This window comes from Garra rufa, chromosome 9 (assembly GCF_049309525.1).
Source record: "Garra rufa chromosome 9, GarRuf1.0, whole genome shotgun sequence".
NCBI classification, from domain to species: Eukaryota; Metazoa; Chordata; class Actinopteri; order Cypriniformes; family Cyprinidae; genus Garra; species Garra rufa.
The window spans coordinates 3,015,629-3,043,323 of record NC_133369.1 but is presented as its reverse complement, the minus strand read 5'-3'; the positions used below and the strand labels follow the sequence as shown (position 1 = coordinate 3,043,323).

General features: G+C 28.4%; 4 protein-coding genes across 9 annotated transcripts in view; 3 read left to right on the top strand and 1 right to left on the bottom strand.

The window, feature by feature from the left end:
* Nucleotides 1-1,763, top strand: part of LOC141342475 (myomesin-3-like) — an 80,937-nt gene extending 79,174 nt beyond the window's left edge. Inside the window, exons 36-38 of the mRNA XM_073846930.1 lie at nucleotides 83-105; nucleotides 192-247; nucleotides 324-1,763. Coding sequence (XP_073703031.1) covers nucleotides 83-105; nucleotides 192-247; nucleotides 324-590 — 346 coding nt within the window. The 3' untranslated portion in view covers nucleotides 591-1,763. The remainder of the gene's footprint in view (nucleotides 1-82; nucleotides 106-191; nucleotides 248-323) is intronic.
* Nucleotides 1,764-6,409: 4,646 nt separating this feature from the next.
* LOC141342306 (fatty acid-binding protein 10-A, liver basic) lies at nucleotides 6,410-10,225 on the top strand. Its single transcript, XM_073846734.1, has 4 exons — nucleotides 6,410-6,567; nucleotides 6,731-6,903; nucleotides 7,182-7,271; nucleotides 10,142-10,225. The coding sequence occupies exons 1-4, from the start codon at nucleotides 6,501-6,503 to the stop codon at nucleotides 10,190-10,192; spliced, it is 381 nt and encodes a 126-aa protein (XP_073702835.1). The 5' UTR covers nucleotides 6,410-6,500; the 3' UTR covers nucleotides 10,193-10,225.
* Nucleotides 10,226-12,269: 2,044 nt separating this feature from the next.
* Nucleotides 12,270-23,616, top strand: srsf10a (serine and arginine rich splicing factor 10a). The gene is made up of 6 exons (XM_073846788.1): nucleotides 12,270-12,411; nucleotides 14,603-14,716; nucleotides 18,595-18,701; nucleotides 19,885-20,056; nucleotides 21,273-21,323; nucleotides 21,468-23,616. The coding sequence occupies exons 1-6, from the start codon at nucleotides 12,347-12,349 to the stop codon at nucleotides 21,718-21,720; spliced, it is 762 nt and encodes a 253-aa protein (XP_073702889.1). The 5' UTR covers nucleotides 12,270-12,346; the 3' UTR covers nucleotides 21,721-23,616.
* A 2,588-nt stretch (nucleotides 23,617-26,204) lies between these two features.
* Nucleotides 26,205-27,695, bottom strand: part of ubr5 (ubiquitin protein ligase E3 component n-recognin 5) — a 70,122-nt gene continuing 68,631 nt past the window's right edge. For all 6 annotated transcript variants that reach the window (XM_073846548.1, XM_073846551.1, XM_073846552.1 and 3 more), the window contains one exon: nucleotides 26,205-26,914. In XM_073846548.1, the coding sequence (XP_073702649.1) occupies nucleotides 26,702-26,914 (213 nt within the window). In that variant the 3' untranslated portion in view covers nucleotides 26,205-26,701. The remainder of the gene's footprint in view (nucleotides 26,915-27,695) is intronic.

Genomic DNA, 27,695 nt, shown 5'->3' with positions numbered 1-27,695 from the left:
AAGCTTAGACCATGAAACTAAATAACATTCAGTTGAAAGTCTAATTCTCTCTATAATTGTATTTTTTGTTCTTCATTCACAGGCAAGTGGAGTTTGCTGAGAAAAGTAAGTATTCCATCATGGTTCTAGTTGTGTCAGTAAATCAATTGCTTAAAACATGACACACTTCATCAAATCCATCCATCTGACAGATCGAGCCAGAGTCACAAAGGGCCTTCCAGATGTGGTGGCCATAATGGAGACCAAGGTACGTCCATCTATCCCTGATTCTCTCATTCGCCTCATATTAGAAACAACCACTGAGTTATGCTCTTTGTCTTTAGTCTCTGTGTCTGACGTGTTTTGCTGACGGCGATCCCGTGCCGGAAATGTTCTGGCTGAAGAATGACAGAGAAATCCTCTCCGCCGGCCAGTACAACATCAAAAACGAGAATAAATCCTCCACTCTCACCATAAACCACGTGACCATGGAGGACTCCGGCAACTACAGCATCTTCGTGCGCAATAAACATGGAACGCAGACGGTCATCGTGACTGTCAGTGTTTATAAACATGGTGAAAAACCTCGAGCGGATGCAGTGCAAATGTAAGTGAAGCCACTGGGAGAATCTATTTTTATGAAAGTTAGCAATAATTTGGCTTTATTTATGTGGCGTGTGCTCATGTGTCAAAAATGCACTCACTCTCAGGCCATCAAAGATGTAGATGAGTTTGTTTCTTCATCAGATTTAGAAATATGTGTCATTGCATCACTTGCTCACCAATGGATGTGAATGGGTGCCGTCAGAATGAGAGTCCAAACAGCTGATAAAAGCATCACAATAATCCACAAGTAATCCACACCACTCCAGTCCATCAGTTAACATCTTGAGAAGAGAAAAATCTGCGTGTTTGTAAGAAACAAATCCATCATTAAGACATTTTTAACTAAAATATGGGTCCATAAACAATATTTAAGTCCATCTCCTCTTGTCTCTCACAACAAAATCTAGCAACGTAATTGTTTAGAGCTGTTTTGGCTTGTAAATAGTATTTGATCTGTGCAGATCACTCTACTGATTCAGACCAGAACACTTTTTTTTCCACTGAAGGAAGTGTTATTATGGATTATGGAGTTTTTAACTGTATGTTAAGAAAAAGGTCTTAAAGATGGGTTTGTTTCAGCTTTTGTCTTCTCAAGATGTTAACTGATGGACTGGAGTGGTGTGGATTATTGTGGTATTTTTATCAACTGTTTGGACTTTCATTCTGACGGCACCCATTCACATCCATTGGTACGACAGTGTTTTAGTGCCACGTAAAAAAAAAATCTAAGATTACAAGATTAAAGTCATAATATTATGAGAATAAAGTCGAAATATTTGAAGAATAAAGTCAAAATATTATGAGAATAAAGTTGAAATATTTGAAGAATAAAGTCAAAATATTACGAGAATAAAGTCAAAATATTTTAAGAATAAAGTTGAAATATTTTAAGAATAAAGTCAAAATATTTGGAGAATAAAGTCAAAATATTACGAGAATAAAGGCGAATTATTACGAGAATAAAGTCAAAATATTTGGAGAATAAAGTCAAAATATTACGAGAATAAAGTCGAATTATTACGGGAATAAAGTCAAAATATTTGGAGAATAAAGTCAAAATATTACGAGAATAAAGTCGAATTATTACGGGAATAAAGTCAAAATATTTGGAGAATAAATTCAAAATATTACGAGAATAAAGTCGAATTATTACGGGAATAAAGTCAAAATATTTGGAGAATAAAGTCAAAATATTACGAGAATAAAGTCAAAATATTTGGAGAATAAAGTCAAAATATTACGAGAATAAAGTCGAATTATTACGGGAATAAAGTCAAAATATTTGGAGAATAAAGTCAAAATATTACGAGAATAAAGTCGAATTATTACGGGAATAAAGTCAAAATATTTGAAGAATAAAGTCAAAATATTTGAAGAATAAAGTCAAAATATTACGAGAATAAAGTCGAATTATTACGGGAATAAAGTCAAAATGTTTGAAGAATAAAGTCGAATTATTACCGGAATAAAGTCGAAATATTTCGAGAATAAAGTCCAAATGTTTCAAAAATAAAGTCAAAATACTACAAGAATAAAGTCGAAATACCGAGAATAAAGTTTAAATATTTCGAAAATAGTCGAAATTATAAGAAAAAACTTCATTCTTGTAGTATTTCAACTTTATTCTCAAAACATTTCGACTTTGTTCTTGTAATATTTTGACTTTATTCAAAAAATATTTGGACTTTATTCTCATAATATTTTGACTTTATTTTCCAAATATTTTGACTTTATTTTCCAAATATTTTAACTTTATTCTTGTAATAATTCAACTTTATTTTCTAAATATTTTGACTTTATTCTTGTAATTTCAAATTTATTGTCGTAATATTTTAACTTTATTCTTGTAATAATTCAACTTTATTCTCATAATAATTCAACTTTATTCTCGTAATATTTTGACTTTATTTTCCAAATATTTTGACTTTATTCTCGGAATTTTAACTTTTTTGTCGTAATATTCTGACTTTACTCTTGTAATAATTGAACTTTATTCTCGTAATATTACGACTTTAATCTAGTAATCTAGATTTTTTTTTTTTTTTTACGTGGCACTAAAGCACCATCCTACAAATGGATGTGAATGAATGCCATTACAATGAGTTGATAAAAACATCACAATAATTTATTATTCTAATAGTATTTTGACTTTTTTTCGAAATATTTTGGCTTCATTCTCGGAATACTTTGACTTTATTCTCGTAATATTATGACATAATTCCAAAAATATTTCGACTTTATTCTCATAATATTTACATTTTAATCTCATAATATTTCAACTTTAATCTCGTAATCTTAGTTTTTTTTAACGTAACACTAAAACGTCGTCGTCCATTGGTGAGCAAGTGTTGTACTACTACACTTCTACAAATCTGATGAAGAAACAAACTCATCTGCATCTTGTATGACCTCAGGGTGAGGACATTTGCTAATGCATAGCTAATTTTCATTTTGGAGTGAGCGGTTCCTTTAATGGTGCTTTCGAGAGCAATGTCCTGAGGGTCAGCGTCCTAAAAGTCTGAAGCCTGAGTTGATTTGATTCATGGTTTGTTTCCTCTGCTTCATATTGTGCCACTTAGAAAATAAAATAAAGTGCAAATGAAACCTTTTTCTCTCTCTTTGTTCGGTTTTTACTAAATTGAGCGTCAGGTAATAAGAGTGTGCAGCAGACTTTGATCAAATAGACTGAACTCGCTTTCCAGCTGCATTATAATAGGGACACGATCGATTTGTATGCCTGTATATGGATGGATGGATGCGTTTTATCTGCTGATATTTCATAATAGAGAGATCGAGGCCCGTTTCAAATATCATTATGCAACCCGAGGGTGATTCTTTTGAACCGATAGAAAGCAAACTCCACAGTCCAGAGGGTTATTCACCCCTCATGTGTTTAAACAGGATAATATTTCAACGGGTTGCTTTTATAAAACATAGTGAGAGAAAAATCTAGACCAGGATTTGGCAACTTTTTTTGACGTGAAGTGCTGTTTTTATTTTTTCTTGTTAGTTTTCTGTGCCACATCACTCCCAAATTGTAGGTTGCTAAACTCTGCGTGCAACTTGAATAATTCGTGCAAATCGTGTCTCTTGCATTATTTGCACTGGTGTTGTCATGTTTGTTTTTCTTTTTTTGGCTTGTTGATAACACAGAGTGCATCTCCTCTTTTAACTTTGTAGTTTTGAGCAGTGTTAGATTAAAAATCTTGATGCTTTGTCATTTTATATGTATAGATTTATATACAGTTGAGGTCAAAAGTGTACAAAATCACAGAGATCATGCAAAATGCATTTTATTTTTTCATTTAGCACTGACCCAAATAAGATATTTCACATAAAATGTGTTTACACATAGTCCACAAGAGAAAATAATAGTTGAATTTAGGAAAATGACCCTGTTTAAAAGTTTACATAAACTTGATTCTTAATACTGTGTTGTTACCTGAATGATCCACAGCTGTGTTTTTGTTTAGTTATAGTTGTTCATGAGTCCAAGAATTACAAGAATAAAGTCAAAATACTAAGAGAATAAAGTTGAAACATTTCGAAAATAGTCGAAATGATAAGAAAAAAGTCGGAAATCTTTCAACTTTATTCTCAAAAAGTTTTGACTTTATTCTTGTAATATTTTGACTTTATTCAAAAAATATTTTGACTTTATTCTTAAAACATTTCGACTTTATTCTAAAAATATTTTGACTTTATTCTCGTAGTATTTCAACTTTATTTTTGAAATATTTTGACTTTATTCTCGTAGTATTTCAACTTTATTCTTGAAACATTTGGACTTTATTCGTGTAGAATTTTGACTTTATTCTCGTAATATTTTGACTATTCTTGAAACATTTTGACTTTATTCTAAAAATATTTTGACTTTATTCTAAAAATATTTTGACTTTATTCTTAAAACATTTCGACTTTATTCTAAAAATATTTTGACTTTATTCTAAAAATATTTTGACTTTATTCTAAAAATATTTTGACTTTATTCTCGTAATTTCGACTTTATTCTCGTAATAATTCAATTTTATTCTCGCAATAATTCAATTTTATTCTCGTAATATTACGACTTTAATCTAGTTATCTTAGATTTTTTTTGTTTACAGTTAAACTGCCTGCTGTTATTCAGAAAATGTCCCACAAATTCTTTGGTTTTTCAGCATTTTTGTGTGTTTGAACTCTTTTCAACAATGACTGTATGATTTTGAGATCCATCTTTTCACACTGAGGACAACTGAGGGACTCATATGAAACTATTACAGAAGGTTCAAACACTCACTGATGCTCCAGAAGGAAAACCATCCATTAAGAGCTGGGGGTGAAACTTTTGGAATTTGAAGATTAGGGTAAATTTAACTTATTTTGTCTTCTGGGAAACATCTAACTATCTTCTATAGCTTATGAAGGACAATACTAAATTAATATATATATATATTTAGGCAAAATAAGAAACATGTACATATCTTTATTCTATTCAAAAGTTTTCACCCCCGACTCTCAATGCATGTTTGTCCTTCTGGAGCATCAGTGAGTGTTTGAACCTTCTGTAATAGTTGCATATGAGTCCCTCAGCTGTCCTCAGTGTATAAAGATGGATCTTAAAATCATACAGTCATTGCTGGAAAGAGTTCAAACACACAAAAATGCTGAAAAACCAAAGAATTTGTGGGACCTGAAAGATTTTTCTAAAGAACAGCGGACAGTTTAACTGTTCAGGACAAACAAGGGACTCATGAACAACTATCACTAAACAAAAAACACAGCTGTGGATCATTCAGGTAACAACACAGTATTAAGAATCAAGTGTATGTTCAACTGTTGTTTTCTCTTGTGGACTATATGTAAACATCTTCTATGTAAAATATCTTATTCAGGTCAGTACTAAATAAAAAATACCATGCTTTTTTGTGTGATTGTGTGCTTATTTTGCCAAAATAATTGGCATTTTGCAGATTCTGCAAGATTCTGTAAACTTTTGAATTATTTTTATATAATCATGTTTTTTCATTTAGTAGTTTAGTGCAATTGATTCCTTTTTTTAGAGCGCCTAGCATCTCAGAGATGCTCATGAATCCTATCATCCGTCCCTTGTGTGTTAATTTATGAATTCATGAAATAGTTTGCTTAATCTGTTTATGCATCCAGCTTAAGAGTGTTGTTGTTTTTTCAGCAACACTGAACACATTTAAATCAATCTCACAGAATTGTGATTGTAATGTTTTTGAAAGAAGTCTCCTCTGCTCACCAAGCCTGCATTTATTTGATCAAAAAAATAAATAAAAAATTGTGATATATTTTTACAATTTAAAATAGATGGTTTCGACATGATTATATAGTAAAATGTAATTTATTTCTGTGAACAAACCTGAATTTTCACCATCATTACTCCAGTCTTCGGTGTCACGTGATCTTTCAGAAGTCATATGCTGATTTCCTGCTCAGCATAATTTCTGATTATTATCAATGCCCAATGTTTTCGTGGAAATTATGATATTTTTTATTTTTCAGGATTCTTTGATTAATACAAAGTTCAAAAGAGCAGCATTACTTTGCATTACCAATCAATTTAATGCATAATTAATGTATAAAAGTGTTAATTTCCTTAAAAATAAATTAAAACAAAGTCTCTGACTCCACTGAACTTAACAGATTTCTAAATCTATTTAAATTCCATCATTTCGTTCCATGTGATGGTCTTTTTTTGAGAAAGATTGGATGCCTAAATCAGTTGCTGCCACATTTAGAGATGCATGACCCCACAATTGATGTTAGCGAACTCTGGGTTGTTCAAACAGAAGGGAAAACTGCCAGAACGTCAATGATTAAACTCAAAGTGAGTATAAGTACCGCTCCGGGATAAACGTCTCTTCACATTGTCTTGAGCTCACTTGCCAGACGTTGGATCAGCAGCAGACATGGCCTTCAGTGGAACATGGCAGGTTTACGAGCAGGAGAACTACGAGGAGTTTCTGAGAGCCGTCTGTGAGTTTTTGTGAAACCATCATGGTTGCATTTCCTAAAGCATCATGCATTTTCATAATCTGCTTATGCATGCAATGCTTTTGAGATGCAATTTCGAAAAGCATTTCGTTTGAATTCTGTCCTGATTGTAGGTCACTCACTATCTGTGTTTCTATTTCTTCAGCTCTGCCAGAAGATGTCATTAAAATGGCCAAGGATGTTAAACCAGTGATCGAAATCCAACAAAGCGGCAACGACTTCACCATCACATCCAAAACTCCTGGGAAAACCCTCACAAACTCCTTCACCATCGGCAAGGAAGCTGAAATCACCACCATGGACGGCAAGAAGCTCAAGGTAGAATATATAGTAGCTATATTTATGATGTTGAACTGTTCAAGAAGAGTTGATATTGCAAACAAATGCTCAGTTTCATCATAGATCAAGATTTTTCTTAATTAAAAAAAAAAAAATTTATAATAAAATATATATTTAAATTTTTTTTATGTATTAATATTTTAAATATTTTATTTAGAATTATTTATAATTTAATTATATGCAAAAAAAAATGCTAATATTACAAGTATTTGTATTTTTTTTCTGCGTGATGATGCTTATATTCTTGTGTGTTTCAGTGCATTGTCAAACTGGAGGGAGGGAAGCTGGTCTGTAAAACTGATCGATTCTCTCACATCCAGGAGATCAAGGGAGGAGAGATGGTTGAGGTTTGTATTGATAATTTAGTGCACATATTGCTCACTGGAGCTCAGAACTGACGAAATAACTTGCGATTGCGTGCAATTGTTATAAAGCACGAGTTTTATCTTGCAATTCTGACTATTTCTCACAATTGTCTATATAACACAATTCTGAGAAAAAAGTCAGAATTGTGACTATATCTTGCAATTTTACTTTATAACGCACAATTCTGACTTCATTTTTCAGAATTGCAGGTCTATATCTCGCAATTTTTACTTTTTCTTTGAGTTTTTATCTTGAAATTCTGACTGTTTCTCACAAGTGTGTATAAATAACGCAATTCTGAGAAAAAAAAGTCCGAACTGTGACTATATCTCGCAATTTTAACTTTTTTCTTAGTTTTTATCTTGCAATTCTGACTTTCTCGCAATTGTCTATATACCGCAATTCTGAGAAAAAAAGTCAGAATTGTGACCATATATATGTATTTGACTTTATAACTCGCAATTGCGAGTTTATATCACGCAATTCTGACTTCATTTTTCAGAATTGCGAGTTTATATCTTGCAATTTTGACTTGCAATTTGGACTATTTCTCAAAATTTTGTCTATATAATGCAATTCTGAGAAAAAAAAGTCTGAATTGTGATTATATCTTGCAATTTTAACTTTATAACTCGCAATTGCGAGTTTATATCACACAATTCTGACTTCATTTTTCAGAATTGCGAGTTTATATCTTGCAATTTTGACTTTTTTCTTAGTTTTTATCTTGCAATTCTGATTATTTCTCAAAATTGTGTCTATATAATGCAATTCTGAGAAAAAAAGTCAGAATTGTGATTATATCTTGCAATTTTAACTTTATAACTCGCAATTGCGAGTTTATATCAAGCAATTCTGACTTTTTTCGTAGAGTTTTATCTCGCAATTCTATTTCTCACGATTGTGTCTATATAACGCAGTTCTGAGAAAAAAAGTCTGAATTGTGACTGTATCTTGCAATTTTGACTCTATAACTCAGAATTGCAAGTTTATATCACGCAATTTTGACTTTTTTCTTAGTTTTTATCTTGAAATTCTGACTATTTCTTACAATCGTCTATATAACGCAGTTCTGAGAAAAAAGTCAGAATTGTGACTATATCTCGCAATTTTGACTCTATAACTCGCAATTGCAAGTTTATATCACGCAATTCTGACTTCATTTTTCAGAATTGCAAGATTGTCTCGCAATTTTGATTTTTTTTTTCTCAGAGTTTTTATCTTGCAATTCTGACTATATCTCACAATTGTTTATATATAACGAAAATAAGTCAGAATTGTGACTATATATTGCAATTTTGACTTTATAACTCACAATTGCAAGTTTATATAAATGAGAATTGTGACTATATCACGCAATTTTGACTTTTTTCTTAGTTTTTATCTTGCAATTCTGACTTTCTCGCAATTGTCTATATACCGCAATTCTGAGAAAAAAAGTCAGAATTGTGACCATATATATGTATTTGACTTTATAACGTGCAATTGCGAGTTTATATCACACAATTCTGACTTCATTTTTCAGAATTGCGAGTTTATATCTTGCAATTTTGACTTTTTTCTTAGTTTTTATCTTGCAATTCTGATTATTTCGCAATTGCGACTTTATATCACGCAATTCTGACTTCATTTTTCAGAATTGCGAGTTTATATCTTACAATTTTGACTTGCAGTTCGGACTATTTCTCAAAATTGTGTCTATATAACGCAATTCTGAGAAAAAAAAGTCAGAATTGTGATTATATCTTGCAATTTTAACTTTATAACTCGCAATTGCGAGTTTATATCACGCAATTCTGACTTTTTTCTTAGAGTTTTTATCTCGCAATTCTATTTCTCACGATTGTGTCTATATAACGCAATTCTGAGAAAAAAAGTCTGAATTGTGATTATATCTCGCAATTTTGACTCTATAACTCACAATTGCAAGTTTATATCATGCAATTTTGACTTTTTTCTTAGTTTTTATCTTGCAATTCTGACTTTCTCGCAATTGTCTATATACCGCAATTCTGAGAAAAAAAGTCAGAATTGTGACTATATATATGTATTTGACTTTATAACTCGCAATTGCGAGTTTATATCACGCATTTCTGACTTCATTTTTCAGAATTGCGAGTTTATATCTTGCAATTTTGACTTTTTTCTTAGTTTTTATCTTGCAATTCTGATTATTTCTCACAATTGTGTCTATATAACGCAATTCTGAGAAAAAAAGGCAGAATTGTGATTATATCTTGCAATTTTGACTTAACTCAGAATTGCAAGTTTATATCACGCAATTTTGACTTTTCTTAGTTTTTATCTTGCAATTCTGACTATTTCTTACAATTGTCTATATAAAGCAATTCTGAGAAAAAAAGTTAGAATTGTGACTATATCTCGCAATTTTGACTCTATAACTCGCAATTGCAAGTTTATATCACGCAATTCTGACTTCATTTTTCAGAATTGCAAGATTATGTCTCACAATTTTGATTTTTTTTTCTGAGTTTTTATCTTGCAATTCTGACTGTTTCTCACAATTGTTTATATATATCAAAAATAATATATTGTAACTCACAATTGCAAGTTTATATAAGTGAGAATTGTGACTATATATCATGCAATTTTGACTTTTTTCTTAGTTTTTATCTTGCAATTCTGACTATTTCTTACAGTTGTGTCTATATAACGCAATTCTGTTCAAAAAAATCAGAATTGTGACTATATCTCGCAATTTTGACTTTATAACTCGCAATAGCAACTTCATTTTTCAGAATTGCGAGTTTATAGCTTACATTTCTGAAAAAAATATGTAAAATATGAGCATTGGTAATGTTTTTCTTGTCTCTTGGTGTATATTTTCCAGAACCTGACAGTAGGAGGAACCACCATGATCAGGAGGAGCAAGAAGATGTGAAGAGTTATTTAAATAAAGCTCTGGTTTATCATACTAGTGTGTGTTGTGTTTTGATACATTGCATCAGTCACTAAATAAATCACAATAAACCAGCAAGTAAGTAAATAAATAACAGATTCTTGTAGGTGAAGGCATAGGCAGACTAGATTTGTCATAATTATATATAAAAACAAACCTTAAAGTCTTAACCAAATAAAAATCTACTAAACATTTCCATAAAATTGTCTGCAGTATGAACAAAAATGTAAATGGTAACATACAGAAACATCAATCCATTTGGCCAGAATTTGCTTTAATTAGTATTGAACATATAAAACATATGTATGACCTTCCCCTATCTGACAATCTTATATCAAATAATTTTGTCCTGAGAAATCAGTCCAACTTTTTTGCTGAATAAAAATATTTCAAATTGCAAGCGTCTATGTACTTTATTAAATACTAAATAATTAAAGAAAATCATTTATGGTGCATTTTTACAAATAAGATTTACAAATTATGTGTTTTAGGATAAACTGAAAAATTTAAAAGATAGAAATAAACCTAAAAAATGTAGGGGAAAACATTGAACTATATATTTGAATATTGTATTATTATAAAAAGAATTACACAAAAATAAGATTTTAAATGTTTTTTAAAGAAGTATTAACTGCTCATCAAGCCTGCATTTATTTGATCCAAAGTACAGCAAAAACTGTCAAATTGTGATATATTTTTACTATTTAAAATAATTAATTTCTATTTGAATATATTTTAAAATGTAATTTATTCCTGTGACCAAAGCTGACTTTTCAGCATCATTACTCCAGTCTTCAGTGTCACATGATCCTTCAGAAATCATTCTAATATGCTTATTTGCTGCTCAAAAAACATTTATTATTATTATTATTGTTGTTGAAAACAGCAGAGTATAATTTTTTCAGGTTTCGTTAATGAATAGAAAGTTCAGAAGAACAGCATTTATCTGAAATAGCAATCTTTTGTAGCATTATAAATGTCTTTATCATCACTTTTGATTGATGTAAAGCATCCTTCCTAAATAAAAGTATACGTTTCTATATTTTATTTCCCAGAAAAAATAAATAAATAAAATTAAAAATTCTACTAAATCTAAGCTTTTGAATGGTAGTGTATAATATCTCAAAAAAAAAAAAAAAAAAAAAAAATTCAAATAAATACTGATCTTTGGATTTTTCTGTTCATCATAGAATCCTAAAAAAAATATATACTCAACTGTTTTAAATATTATTAATAATAAAAAAAAAATTGAACAGAAAATCAGTATATTAGAATAATTTCTGAAGGATCCTGTGGGCTTTAAAATTAAGCTTTGATCACAGGAATAAATTATATTTGAACAGATATTAACGTAGAAAGCAGTTATTTTATATAGTAAAAATATTTTACTGTTCTGCTTTTGACTGGTAGTGTATACATTTCACAACAGTAAAAAAATTCAAAAGTAAATCTTTTTTTTCAACTATTTATTTCCCTGGACAGTTTTTTTTTTTTAAATTATTAATGCAAGAAAGAATACAAGAAACAGTTGACAGATTGTTTGCACATAATATACAAAGTAACAGGGATATATATTATGTCAACTGAAAACGAGGTGTTAAGGATACAAGAGAAAAGCATGGGAAAAAAACAAAGGGTAAAAGGGTAAGACCTAAGCATCAATTTTAAATTTTACAAAAGTCAGTACAAAATGGAATAGTTCTTCTAGCCTTCTTATTTTGTGACGAAACAGCATTTAGATCATTTTTAAATTCTTTAAAAAAAAAAAAAAATAGTTTGTTGTTGGAAAATGTATATTTATGAATATAAAATTTACAAAGAAAATAAAGTTTATAACAAAACAAGCATTGCTTTTAGTTGAGTCAGAATCATAATGTCCTAAAATAATTTCTTTGAAAGTAATCGGTATATCTTGCTGGATGTTATTATTAATAAATAAACCTTAAAAGTAAATCTTTAGAAATCTTTCCGTCTCGGCTCGGCGGTGACGTCATGACGCGCATGCGCGTGACCGTGCGTGACTGCGTACGCGTGCACATTGAACTGAAGTGTGGCCTGCGTCAGCTCAGCTGCGCGTCTGTTTGTGTGTGTGCGTGTGTGTGTGTCTGAGGAGCTGAAGGTTGCAGTTTTTTAATCATGGCGAGATACATGCGACCCCCAAACACATCTTTGTTCATCAGAAACATCAGCGATGACAGCAGGTTAGTGTGGTTAGTGAGTACTAGTTAGTGCGCTGCGCGCGAGCTGCTAACGGTCGCGTTTGCGTCGGTTAAAATCTCACTAACTATAACAAATGTGTCTTGTGCATTAAAATACATCATGGTTCGACACTTATCTAAAGCTAAATTCATAAACTAGTGTGATAGTGAGTGGGTTTTGTTGTTTGTTTTGCTTTAGATCCGCGTACATCATACTAAACACTAACTTAGAGTTAAAATGGATTAAATGGTAAATACATAGATCTGTTTGTTTGTTTTATATGTTGAATGTTTTTAGTCTAATATTTGCAGCAGTATTTGAAGCAGGATTGGGTTTCTTCCTTTTATGGCTGATATTTGATGCATGCATATTAATGAGGAACGCTGCATACATAATGAGGGACATTCCAGACTGCGTTTCAATGTCTCAATATAAAATGCTGTTTTATTCACAGATTACTGTGTCTTTAACCCAGTGTTAGTCTGAAGTGCTTATTTAATCGATCCTTGTCGAAACTACTTCAGATCTTCATGCATGCAAAAGTTCGATGGGTTATGTTTTCTTTATATTGTCTGGTCATATTTATGCCTGTGTATGTTTTCCTAAATATCTTCAGTAATATCTAGCAGTGTAGCTAATATACAAAAAGAAAAGTTTTGATGGAAGTAAACTGATTTTTTTTCTCCATAACAGTATAAAAGTGGTATATATTTATTTATATATTATATATCTATATTATTTTTTCTTCATAATCAAATTAATTTAGAATTTGTTTATTAATTAAATTTATTTATATATATATATATATATAAGTTATTTTTAGTGCTTTTGTAATTATCATTTTAAAAGATATCTATATTATTGTGTATATCAATATAAATATTTCTTTATAAAGGTCATATTGCGATTTAATTTGTTTTATTTTAAAATAATAATTATTTGGAATTTATATATTTTTGGAGATTTATTTTATTTAATGGATTTTTATTTTTACTTTCCAAGTTATTAATTTATTTATTTTGTATAACTTGTTTTTTAAGCTTTTATATATTCAGTTTTAGATATTTTTATTGCTTTTGTAGTTTTGTATTATTTTTAAAAGATATGTATATTAATGTATCTGTATAAATCTTACTTTATGAAGATACAGTTTCAAAAATGTAATTATTTGAAAATAATATTTGTAAATGTAATATTTTTGGAGATTTATTTAATTAATGGAATTTTATTTTTTACATTTCAAATTCATTTTTTTTATTTTTTTATTTTTGTGTACCTACATAAAAATCCTTCTTTATAAAGATAATATTTCGGGGTTTTATTTATTTTATTTTTTTTTATGTATTTAAATATTTGAAAATAATTAACATTTCGAAATGTAATATTTGTTGAGATTTTATTTAATTTATAGAATTTATTTTTTTATATTTCAAATTTTGTTTTTATTTATTTATACTTGTTTAATAAGATTTTTATATTTTCAATTTTTTTTTCTTTTTTAAGGCTTTATTTTTATGTTTTCTTTTTTTTTTATAATTTTGTGTGGATTTAATTCATTTATTTTTCTTTCATTTTTTTCCCCCATTGATTTATTTCCCATTTTAATGTTTCAACTTAAACTAAATATTTGAAAACAATGAATATTTGGAAATGTAATATTTAAGATTTTATTTAATTTATGGAATTTATTTTTTACATTTAAAATGTATTTTTTATTTATTTTAACTTGTTCATTAAGCTCATGAGCTCATTTTTCTTTTTTATTTATTTTAATATCAATTATATAATTTGTTTAAGGCTTTATTTTTGTTTTCTCTCTTTTTTTGAATCATTTTGTGTGTATTTTTATTATTTTAAAATATTAATATTAAGGTTTTTCTTTCCATTTTTTTCCATTTTTATTTCCATTTATTTATTTCCCATTTTAATGCTTAAACTTAAACTAAATGAGAATTATATATGTTAGCCAAATAAATTGGATTGGCAAATCTCTTCAGGATTATGGGTCGTTTAGTTCATGAATTTGATAATAAAGCATGATTATTATTTTTTTTCTCACACTGCCTTGTGGCTCGGGCAGAAGCGAATATGAGAGCTTCAGTGCCATCTTACATCACGTTATTTTCCTCTAAGCACTCTGGGAAAGGCTCTCAGACAGACAAATGAATGTCCTGTCATCTCATGGTACTTTAGGCCAGAGGATTTGCGTCGTGAGTTTGGTCGTTACGGACCTATAGTAGATGTCTACATTCCCGTTGACTTCTATTCACGCCGACCAAGAGGATTTGCATACGTACAATATCCTTTGTAGTAAAAGAAAGTAAATATTGTGAACCTTTAAAGAGACGTTTCATCCAAAAATTCAAGCATTTCCTCTCGTGGAAGCCAAAAAGAGATACTGAGCCGAATGTCCAAGCTGCTCTTTTCCATATAATGGAAGTGAATGGTGACTAAAGCTGTGATTTTTTTGGGTGTGACGTCTCTTTAAAGCTTGAATGGGTGTGGACATGTCCGATGTTTGTCTCCTAACCGATATTTCCTCTGTTGTTGTCTCAGAAAATGTAAAGACATACAGTTCTGGAGACCTTCCCTTCAAAGAATATTTAAAAGAGCCGATGTAGAGTAGATTCAAGACAAAGACAATAAAGAGAGAGTTAAAGCTTGAAGATTCAAAGGGGACCAAAATTGGAGTCAAGGCCTCGGTCTGACCAAAGAAAGAGGAAAAGACTAAAGCTTATTGGGCAAAGACATCCCCAAGTCCTTCTCGGAGGCGGTTAAAGACAATAAAGGTCAAGCTGAAGGTCAAAGGTCAAGCATGTTAAAGGTAACCCGTTTTAATGCTGTATCCTACCATTATAGCGCACATGATTTCTGTACGTGATCAAAGGCAGTTTTACAATCCATCATTTCTTTCCCTTTGATTCGCTCCTGTCCACTTCAACATCTGTGGGCTTTTCTTGAACTACAGGAACTTTCTCAACTCACTTAATATTTAGATTTAATTCATGTCCGGTTAGTCATTTTAGCGCTTCTGGTGTTTAAATAATTATTTAATAACTGGTTTATTAAGCTTTGATTTTTATAGTTTTAATTTTTAGTCATTTATTTAGTTTTAATATTCATATTTATTTAATTTTAATAAAAAAAAATTTTTTTTTTTTTTTTCAGTTTTAGCTTTTATATATTTCTAGTTGGTATTTTGTGGTGTTTATTAATATTTTTGATCATTTTATTGAGTAATTTTAATTCCTTTTTAACTGTAGTACATTTAATTAGGCATTTTTATTTTTATTAAATGTATTTATTTCAGTATACATTTATTCATTTTAGTGCTTCTAGTGTTTAAGAAGTTAATTTGTTTATTAAGCTTTGATTTTTAGTTTAGTAATTTGCTTGTGTCATTCATTTATTATTTTAAATATTCATATTTTTTTAAAACAATGTTTAATTTTTTTTAGCTTTTATATAGTTTTAGTTTTTTCATTTAATTAGGCATTTTTATTATTATTAAATGTATTTATTTCAGTATACATTTATTCATTTTAGTGCTTCTAGTGTTTAAAAAGTTAATTTGTTTATTAAGCTTTGATTTTTAGTTTAGTAATTTGCTTGTCATTAATTTATTATTTTAAATATTAATTTTTTTTAAAACAATGTTTAAATTTTTTTATTTAGCTTTTATATAGTTCTAGTTTTTTCATTTAATTAGGCATTTTTATTATTTTAAATGTATTTATTTCAGTATACATTTATTTTGCAAATTTTAGTGCTTAAATAATTATTTAATTAGTTTATTAAGCTTTGGTTTTCAGTTTTAGTTTTTAGTAATTTAGTTGTGCTTTTTATATATATAATTTTAATAAAAATGTTTTAATTTATTTTATTTTCAGTTTGAGCATTTATATATTTCTAGTTAGTATTTTTAGTGTTTATTAATATTTTTGATCATTTTATTTAGTAATTTGATTTAATTTTAATACATTTTTAATTGTAGTACATTTAATTAGGCATTTTTATTATTATTAAATGTATTTATTTCAATATACATTTATTTTACAAATTTTAGTGCTTCTAGTGTTTAAATAATTATTTAATTGTTTTATTAAGCGTTGATTTTTATAGTTTTGGTTTTTAGTAATTTCTTTGTGCTTCTGGCATTTTTTATTTAATTTTAATAAAAATGTAAAAAAAAAACGTTTAATTTTAGCTTTTATATATTTCTAGTTAGAATTTTTAGTGTTTATTTATATTTTTGATATTATTTAGTAATTTATTTAATTTTAATACATTTTTAATTGTAGTACATTTAATTAGGCATTTTTATTATTATTAAATGTATTTATTTCAATATACATTTATTTTACAAATTTTAGTGCTTCTAGTGTTTAAATATTTAATATTTTGTTTAAGCTTCGATTTTTATAGTTTTAGTTTTCATTAGTTATTTATTTTTTTATTTATATAAAATATATGTTTGTTTTTCAGTTTTAGCTTTTTATATATTTTTAGTTAGTATTTTTAAGTCTTTATTGTTTTTCTGATTTTTTTTTTCTTTAGTAATTTTGTTGACTTGGGATTTATTATTATTATTTTACTTTATCTAAGTTTTATTTATGAGTATTAATTTGATTTTAGTGCTTCTAGTGGTTATTAATATTTAATAAAATTCTCTTTTATTTTGTATATAATTTTTTGCTTTATTTTGTAATGTACTTGTGCTTTTGCAATTTTATTATTTAAAGAAATGTAATATTTATTTTTTCACATAAAAATAAATATTACTTTTCTTTAAATAATAAAATTATATATTTTTACTTAGTATTTGTAGTGTTTATTATTATTTTTTATTTTAGCAATTTTGTTGTCTTTTGTTGTCTTGTCTTTTATATATTTCTAGTTAGTATTTTTCTATAGTAATGTTGTTTTACTTCGGATTAATTATTATTTTAATTGGTCTAAGTTTTATTTAATTTAGTATTAATTAATTTTATTGCTTCTAGTGCTTATTAATATTTTATACAATATGAAATATTTATTTAAAAATGTGTTATTTTAATTTGTTTATTTGTTAAGTTTTTTTTATATTTTTTTTAGTACTTTACTACTTTTGTCATTTCGTTATTATTTGTAATGTTTTTCAATTTTAGCTTTAATATATTTTTAGTCGGTAGTGTTTATTATTTTTGGGTGTCCTTTGCCATTTTTGTAAATTATTTTAAATGTTAATATTTTAAAAACATATTAAAATTTTTAACTTATGTATTTTCATTAGTATTTTTAGTGTTTATTATAATTATTGAATTTTTTTATAGCAGTTGTGTTGTAATTTTTAACTACGGGTATTATCATTATCTTAAATTATGTTTATTTTAGTATTTATTTTATTGGTTTTAGTGCTTCTAGTGGTTATTAAAATTTGATAATATATTTATTTAATAATTGATCAGTTAAGCTTTTATTATGTATATTTTCGGTTTCGTATTCTTTTGTCGTGTATTATTAGTATTAAATGTAATTTAAAAATATTTAATATTTATTTTTTTTAATTCAAATTAATTTAAGCTTTTATTTATTTATTAAATTACTAGTTAGTAATTTTAGTGTTTTAATATGAGTATATTTTTGAGTAATTTTGTTGTGGTTTTATTTTTGCTGTTTTATTTATATTATTAATATAATATAATATTTTAGTATTCATTTTTTATTTTATTTAGACAATTTTAGTGCTTTTAGTTTATTACTATGTTATGATATTTTTATTTTTTTATTAAGCTTTTATTTTCTATATTTCTATAAAACACACACACAAAGCAAATAGTTAAATATAAATAAATGAATACAGTTAAATCTTTTTTTTTGCACCAAAAATTTGATAATATTTTTGAAACAGGACCATATTGTCCGTTGTTTTTTTATTTTTATTTTTTCTTCATACAGAAGTGCCTGTAGTTGAAGAAATGCCCTACATATCCTTGGAAAATTTAATAATTTTTTTTTCTTCATAATTTGAGCATAATTTCATCCAACACCTTCCCCTGTTGCCGTTTATCACACTTGATTGAGATGATTATTTGTGTTTTTCTTTATGCTCTGTGATGTTTTTGGTGAATATTGAGTTGGTGAGCTCAGTTTGTGTCATATGAATGTGTCAGATTAGTAAAAATGCAAAGCCTTAACCTCATCAGCATGTTTGAGGACGTTCGTGACGCAGAGGATGCGCTGCATAACCTGGACAGGAAGTGGATCTGTGGACGGCAGATTGAGATCCAGTTTGCTCAAGGAGACAGGAAGAGTATGATGCTGGTTTTGTACACTTTTTTTAATTTTTATTTTATTTTAGTAGTTTAATTCATTTTAGTGCTTCTAGTGGTTATTAATATGTTATGAAATATGTATTTAATTAATTAGCTTTTATTTTTTATATTTTTAGTTTTTTGTAAATGTGCTTTTGTCATTTTAATTTTTTAAAAATGTCATTTTATTTTTTAATAAAAAATTATTTGTTTAATGTTTTTCAAATTTAGCTTTTATATATTTTTTGTTAGTGTGGGTTAGGGTTGTGTATTAAGATTTTTTTTTATTTTTAGCAAATCATGTTTTTGTTTTTATTATTATTATTAATAATTTAAGTTTTCTTTTTTAGTATTAATTTTATTCGTTTTAGTGCTTCTAGTGGTTATTAATATTTTATAAAATATAAAATATTAATTTAATAATTCATTGACTTTTATTTTTTATATTTTCAGTTTTAGTTTTTTTGTAATTTACTTGGCTTTTTAAATGTAAAAAATATTTAATTTATTTTAATAATTTAAATAAATTTTAGTTTTATTTTATTTATGTTTTTGAATTATTGTATTTTTAGTGTTCATTATTATTTAATGTTTTCTTTTGGCATTTTTAGTATTTGTTTTTATTAATTTTAGTGCTTTTAGTGGTTATTAATATTGTTTATAAAATATTCTGTATTTAATATTTTATTAAGCTTTTTTATATTTTGAGTTTTATTTTTGCAATTTACTTGTGCGTTTGTCATTTTATTATTTAATTTTTTTTAATTGTTTTTCAATTTTAGCTTTTAGATATTTTTAGTCTTAGTTGTCTTAAGTTTTATTTTTTTAGATTTTTAGTTGTAGTTTCTTAGTAATTTCCTAGTGCTTGAATGTTAATATTTAAAAAATATTCAATATTTTAAGATTTTATTTTGTGTATAATTTTAGTTTTATGTTTTTAGAAATTTAGTTGTACTTTTGTCATTTTATTATTTTTTAAAAAATAAATTTATTTTTCAATAAAAAAATATTTTGCTTTAAATTTTAGCTTTTATATGTTTTTAGTGTTTATTAAATTTTTTAAGTTGCAATTTTGAAATGCATTTAAATGTTTAACTGAAATTTGTAAAATATTATATAAAAAAATTAATGAAATATTGAATTGCATGCATTTGTGTTTGTGATTTGTGTTGTGTTGTGCAGCTCCCGGTCAGATGAAATCCAAAGAGAAACATTCTCCTCGCAGCGACTCGCGTTACGACGACTATGAGCGCGACGGCCGGCGCAGACGCTCACGCAGCCGCAGTTACGGCAGAAGCAGATCTCGCAGTCCTTCATACGAACGCCGCGCACGCAGATCAGGAAGCCCTAGAGAGTAAGTACCATATGATTCAATGTGCTTTCTGTGGACATAAAATCACTTTTGTGCATTTCTTTTGACCCTCATACAAAGACAATGAAACACAATGCACTTTCACTCTTATTGTAGTTTAGAAATTATAATTTATTTCATATATGATATTACTATATAATACTTTAACTAAATATTGATTTTTTTTTTACCCGAAAGAAATATATTAAACTTATTTATATATATTACAATTGTATTTAATTTTTTTTTTACTTATTTAAAAATTAATTTTCATGTATTTAATTATAAAAAAAATCACCCTAAGCAGTTCTTAATTCACTGATTATTATATTTACATAAACTACCATAGTAAAAGTTTAGAATTTGTCAGAATATTTTCAAAGAAATGTGTATTAAACTTATTTAACTTGATATATATATATATATATATAATTATAATTTAAAATTGTATTTCAGAATCATTATTCATTATTAATCGTTTAACATATACATAAGCTCAATGGTTAAATTTTTGTTTACTTTTAAAATATATATTAAATTCATAATCATTTCTTATTTTACAGCATGTTATTTTCATTTTCTTTGACATAACTACCATAGCTTAAGTTTAGAATTTATTTTTAGTTTTACAATAATTAAACTTTAACTAAATAATGACTTTTTTTTATTTAATTTTTTTCTATAATAATTTTTAGAATATTTAAAAAAAAAATCATAATCATTATGTTTATTTTCTTTAACATATTTATTAAAGATGTGTATATATAAAAATACCATAGCTTAAGTTTAGAATTTATTTTTATTTTTAGGATAATAAAATTAACTCATTATAAAACAAATTTAAATATTGAACTTGATGTGTAATTTATAAAAATCATAATCAGTTCTTATTTTATGGCATGTCATTTTCAAAATATTTAAACATATTTTAAAAAATTATTTGGAAAAAAAAAAAGCTAAATTAACTAAATATTGATTTAATGTTTTTATTTCAAAGAAATATATATTAAACTCATTTTTAATGCACATTAGGATTTTCTTTACCATATGCATAAACCATTCCATAATAGTTAAATACACTTTTTAATTTTACTTAATCTTTTTTAACATTAAAAAAATATATTAAAAATGAAGGGAAACAATTTTAATTGCATAAACTAATGTATTATTATATAATAAAACAGTTTTTCACATTGATGCATTTGATGTTTGTGAACAGCTCTCGGTCGCACGGCAGACACCGAAGGAGCAGAAGTCGTGAGAACGACAGGTAAAATTCAGAGCATTTAGATCCAGAGCTTTCATGTTTCTTTTTGTAAAGCTTTATTGCACTCAACTAAAATTACTGCTGTTAAAACAACACTACATTATCTTGTTCGCACAGATGTTTGTCAGTAAATCATGTTGTTTTCAGACACCGATCACGTGATCACGGCCGCAGACGCCACCGATCGACCTCTCGATCTCCGTCCCGCGACTCAAAATACAAATCCAAGAGCCGGCGTTCTCGCTCCCGCTCCAGATCGGTCAGTCCGCCCACAGAAGAGCTGCAGGCGTCAGCCGGATCTCGTGAGGAAGAACCCCGCGGGCATTCGGCCTCCCGCTCGCCGTCCCGTTCCCGCTCACGCTCCAGATCCTGGGCCGGACACAAGTCTGGAGGCCGCTAGCAACGGCTCTGCTTTTAAAGCAGTAGTTGACTTTCAGAACAAAAATAAGTACAGATAATGTACTCACCTCCTCGTCATCCAAGATGTTAATGTCTTTCTTTAATCAGTTGTAAAGAAATAGTGTTTTTTGAGGAATTCAGGATTTCTCTCCATATAGTGGACTTCTATGGTGCCCCAAGTTTGAACTGCCAAAATGCAGCTTCAAAGGGCTCTAAATGATCCCAGCCGAGGACAGAAAGGTCTTATCTAGCAAAACGATTGGTTATTTAAAAAAAGAAAGAAAAAAATTACAATTTGTATACTTTTTAACCTCAAATGCTCGTCTTGTGTAGATCTGTGTGTACTCTGTGTAGAGATTAAAAAGTATATAAATTGTAAATGTTTTTAGAAAATAACCAATCTTTTTGCTAGATAAGACCCTTCTTCCTCAACTGGGATCATTTAGAGCTCTTTGAAGCTGCATTTAACCTGCATTTTGGACGTTCAAACTCAGGGCACCATAGAAGTCCACTATATGGAGAGAAATCCTGAAATGGTTTCCTTAAAAAAAAATTTTTACAACTGAAGAAGGAAGACATGAACATCTTGAATGACAAAGGGGTGAGTACATTATCAGTAAATTTTTGTCCTGGGACTGAACTTCTCCTCTAAGATGTTGAGATGCTTTCTTCTGTCACAAAGAAATCGTTTTTTAAGGAAAGCATTTCAGGATTTCTCTCCATATAGTGGACTTCTATGGTGCCCAGAGTTTGAACGTCCAAAATGCAGGTTAAATGCAGCTTCAAAGAGCTCTAAATGATCCCAGTTGAGGAAGAAGGGTCTTATCTAGCAAAACGATTGGTTATTTTCTAAAAACATTTACAATTTATATACTTTTTAATCTCTACACAGAGTACACACAGAGCTGGACAGTCATCCAAGATGTTCTTTCTGTCGTAAAAAAAAGTTTGAGGAAAACATTCCAGGATTTCTCTCCATATAGTGGACTTTCTATGGTGCCCCGAATTTGAACTTCCAAAATGCAGTTTCAAAGAGCTCTAAACGATCCCAGCCAATGAAGAAGGGTCTTATCTAGCGAAACAATTGGTTATTTTGTAAAAGCATTTACAATTTCTATACTTTTTAATCACAGAGCTAGACAAGATAAGCATTTGAGGTTAAAAAGTATACAAATTGTCCAATTATTATTATTATTTTTTTTTAATATTCAGTCATTGCTCTAGATACGACCCTTCTTCCTTGGATGGGATCGTTTAGAGCCCTTTGAAGCTGCCTTTAAACTGCATTTTAGAAGTTCAAACTCGCGGGCACCATAGAAGTCCACTATATGGAGAGAAATCCTGGAATGTTTTACTCAAAAAACAAATTCTTTACGACTGAAGAAAGAAAGACATGAACGTCTTGGATGACAAGGGCGTGAGTACATTATCTGTACATTTCTGTTCTGAAAGTCAACTACTGCTTTAAATACTGTATCGTGCAGCTTTTCATCCAATCTTTGTTTAATCATGACGGAATTTGTTCTGGTTCTTATCGGAGCCCAAAAAAAAAAAAAATGCACCCTGCTTGTAAGCTGCTGTTGGTTTTTTTGTAAGAGACGTGCTTTGATGTTGGTTTAAAGATGCTTTATTTTTATAGATCATCAAAGATGAGCAGAACACCAGCGGTTTTATTTCAATGATTGATCAGACCTGTGCATGCAGAAAAAACAATGGGGGGGGTTTACCTATTTCTTTGTTTGGCATTTGTCCTGAAAGCGGCAGTGTTACGTTTTTCTTGAAAGGTTTAAATGTGTTTGAAAGTGGATTTGTAATTGTTCAAGTCTTGATGGTAGCATCTGTTTATATCAAAGACGTAGTATTTTTGTCATTGCAAAATAAACTTGATTTAAACATTGTCTGAGTCATACTTTATTATTATCTAGCCACATTGCATGAATTAATAAAAATGCTATGTAAACATTATTCTGCTGCCAAAATTGGGTCAGATCTTCAGACTGGTCTGACTCCAGTTGCTATGTCTTTTCTAAATGATCAGACTCACATTTTTCCTAAAAATTACGATTTAAACTGGAAAATCCCGTAGACTTACATTGATGGATTGTTCAAATGAGCCAAGAGTCTTCAAAACTGTTGTCAAAACTCCCACAATCCCTTGAGACTCAATATTAATCATGCTCACAACATTCTAGCAAATGCAAATCATGGTATAAACATGCAACAAAAAAAAAGTTGCACATTTAAATACTGCTTTTGAGACTATAAAGGTTAACCTTAAAGCATTAGTAAACTTATAATTAATCTTTTATTTATACATTTTTCACTATTAACCATAATACAGAATAATTGTCTTAAGTAGCAGTGGTATATTTGTAGCAATAGCCAACAATACAGTGTATAGTTCAAAATTATGGTTTTCTTTTATGCTAAAAATCATTAGGATATTAAGTAAAGATAATATTCTATGAAAATATTTTGTACATTTCTTACCAAAAATCTGTCAAAAATTAATTTTTCATTAGTAATATGCATTGCTAAGGTCTTCATTTGGACAGCTTTAAAGGTGATTTTCACAATATTAAAAATTTTTTTTGCACCCTCAGATTGCAGAATATGTAAATATTGTCTTATCCTAACCTCAATTTCGAACTGGTTTTGTGGTCCAGGGTCACATATTATTTCAGTGCATCAGTGACATACAAATTTTGATTAGCAAAATGTTGAACTAAATAAAGATTAATCAATGCTGTTCAAATGTTAGTTTATGCTAATATAGTTGACTAAAAAAAAAAACATTGTAACGAGTCCTCGGCAAACTCGATCAATGAGCCAAAAAATGCTGTTATGACATTTTATTTGGCATTGTCAAAAAACATTAACATTAAATAAATATCAACCTGTGCAGCAAGTACAAGTCACAAAAGGCTTCTAATTTTAATATTTTTTAAATGTAAAATTGTAAAATTAAAAAAAATAAAATATTTCTACTGTTTTTGACAATGTTTGAAAAGGCATACTTGTAAAATATACACTAGATTATTTTTTTAAATGTCACATGAAACAGAATCATACTGTCCTATCACCAGCAAATTATAATTAGGGCCCCGAGCACTGCAGTGCGAGGACCCTATTGGAATTGCTCCGTTTATTCTTTATATTTTTTTAAAGTTTAATATGTATTTCTGAACAAAAATTAAGAAAATAAAAAAGTTACAATTATTTAATAATTATTAGAATTTCTAAAGTTTAACCATGGTAGTTTCTGTATATGGTAAGGAAAAATGTTCGGTAAAATAAGAACCAAATATCATTTTTTTTTACTTATGATTACATGCATGAAAAAGAACTTTTAGAGTAGAAAGTAAAAAAAAAAAAAAAAACTGAATTTAACATGCAACATGTAAACCTTAACAAGGTTTAATTTAACATTTGTTATCTATATTAGTTAATATGAACAACTCTTAATTTAAAAAAAAACTCAAAATGTTTCCACTTTTTTACCTTTTGACAATGTTTCATGTGACATTAGAAAAAAATATAGTATTTAGCGTATATTTTGCAAGTAAGCCTTTTCAAACAAAGAATTATACTGTCCCATCACCAACAGTTTATAATTATCTACATGATTTAGTTTAATAAATATTTCTGAGGGAAAAAAATTGAGAAAAAAAAAAGTTAAAATTTGAAAATTACTAGAAATTCAGTTTCTGTATGTTAAAAGAAAAAAATAATGTTCAGTAAAATAAGAACCAAACATGATTTTAAAAAACTTTTATACATTAAAATTAACTTTTAGAAAAGAAAGTAAAAAATTTTTAAAAATAAAACTAAATAAACATGCAACATGTAAACCTTTACAATAAGGTTTAATTTAAACTATAACTTAGTTAATATGAACAATACTTCATTTGAAAAATTCTAAATGTTTCCCCTTTTTCATATTTTTTGTAATGTTTGAAAAGGCATTCTTGCAAAAAAATACGCTAAATACTATATTCTTTTTAAAAAATGTCACATGAAACGAATTATACTGTACGATCACCAGCAATGTATTACATACATGATTTTTTTTTAAGTTTAATATATATTTCTGAAAAAAAAAAAAATTAGTTGGAAACAAACAATTTAAAAGTTACTAGAAAGTCTAAACTTTAACTGTGGTAGTTTCTGTATATGTTAAAGAAAACAAAAATAACGTGCAGTAAAATAACCAAACATGATTTTAAAAAACTTTTATACATGAAAATTAACTTTTAGAATAGAAAGTAAAAAAAAAACCTAAATTTAACATGCAACATGTAAACCTGGAAAAGGTTTAATTTAAGTTAACATGAACAATCCTTGATTAAAAACATGATTAAAATCAAAAGTTAATGCACTAGTTAATAAGTTTACATTAATAAAAAGGTTAATAAATGCTGTAAAATGAGGTAATGCATTAACTAATGTTATCTAAGTACTAAAAAAAAAAACCAAGCACAAGACTAGTTTGCATCCAAGTTTATTTTTGAAATTCCCTACTCCCTCTATACAAGAAAAAATGACTTTCCACGAAGGCAGCAGTGAAGTCTCAGTGATAGTAATATTTATGTTTAGGGCAGGAAAAAAAAAATCATAAATCACAGTGTAAGCTTTCTTTTTCTTTAAATACTCCTGCTGTCATCTTTGGCTGGGTTTGGCGGACAGTTTACCGTCAGGCCAAAGTCACGGGAAGTTACAGTTCAAGCCAATGGAGCTGCAGGCTTCAACTTTACAAAAGCCAATGCAGGAATGTTGCGTTATACTCGGATAACGGAAATAAAAAACAAAAAAGAAACAAAATAAGAACAAGCCGTCCGACGTTTGCAACGCAGACCCAAGAAAACGACTGCCAGGGATGCGACAGCACTTCTTTAATATTCATAAAATTGTATAGACAAAAAATAAATCTACAAAAATGGAACTAGTAATATTACACAACGATTAAACGGGTTTTCGCTCGACTACACAAAACCGAAGTTCTTGGTCTTGATGGCTAGTAAAAGTTTCTGTTTGAGAATCTGTTTGGAAGAGTAAAGTGGCACGTAGAGGCGAGAGATGCAGGTGTTGGCGGTGGGCAGGTGCTGGTCGTCCGGCGGCCGGATGGTGATGGAGGGCATGGGCTGGAATCCTTCTTCGCTCGCCGGCAGAGACGGGCTGGACGTCCAGAAGTACACCTGACATCGGCACACACCAATGCGTTAACATCTGGCACAGGCTGAATTTATATCAAGTCCCTCTGGGCCTCTTCGTTTAGGAGTCACACTTAGCTCCTTAAAAGTAACTTATTTATCTTCAGGAAAATCAATGAAAATACATTTGTTCAATAATATTTTGTGGTTATTATTTAAAACTCTAAGGAGTTATGATACTATGCAATGTTTATACAATTTTAATTAACATTTTTTCCCACTAGCATTAATATTCTGTATTTATTTATCTATTTTTAAATAAATGCAACACTTCACATTAAAATTGCTTGACTTTTTTTTTTTTTTTTTTTTTAGCACAGTGGCTGATTTGTAGATTGTACCACCAAAATATTCTCTGCAATAATTCAGCTTTTCATATTTCCTATGTCAGTCATTTCTTTTTTTTTTTTTTTTTCTTTTTTTTAACGTATTTGAATCATGTCAGAGATGCTTTGTGTGTGCTCACATAGCTAATGCAACAAAAGCCACCAAAGTGTCATCTCGTTCCGATGAAGCTACGATTTTTTAAATTTCAAAACATACATTTTTGGTCAAAAATGATCGAAGAGTAGGGTTGGGTACCGTTTGAATTTTATCGATTTCCAACTCTTATGGATTCCTAATTCCGATTCCAATAAGATTAAAAAAAAATAGCATTAATATTCTTTTTGTGTTAATTTATTTTTAAATGAATGCAACATTACACATTAAAATTGCTTGATTGCAGAACACTTTTTTTTTTTTTCAGCACAGTGGCTGATTTGTA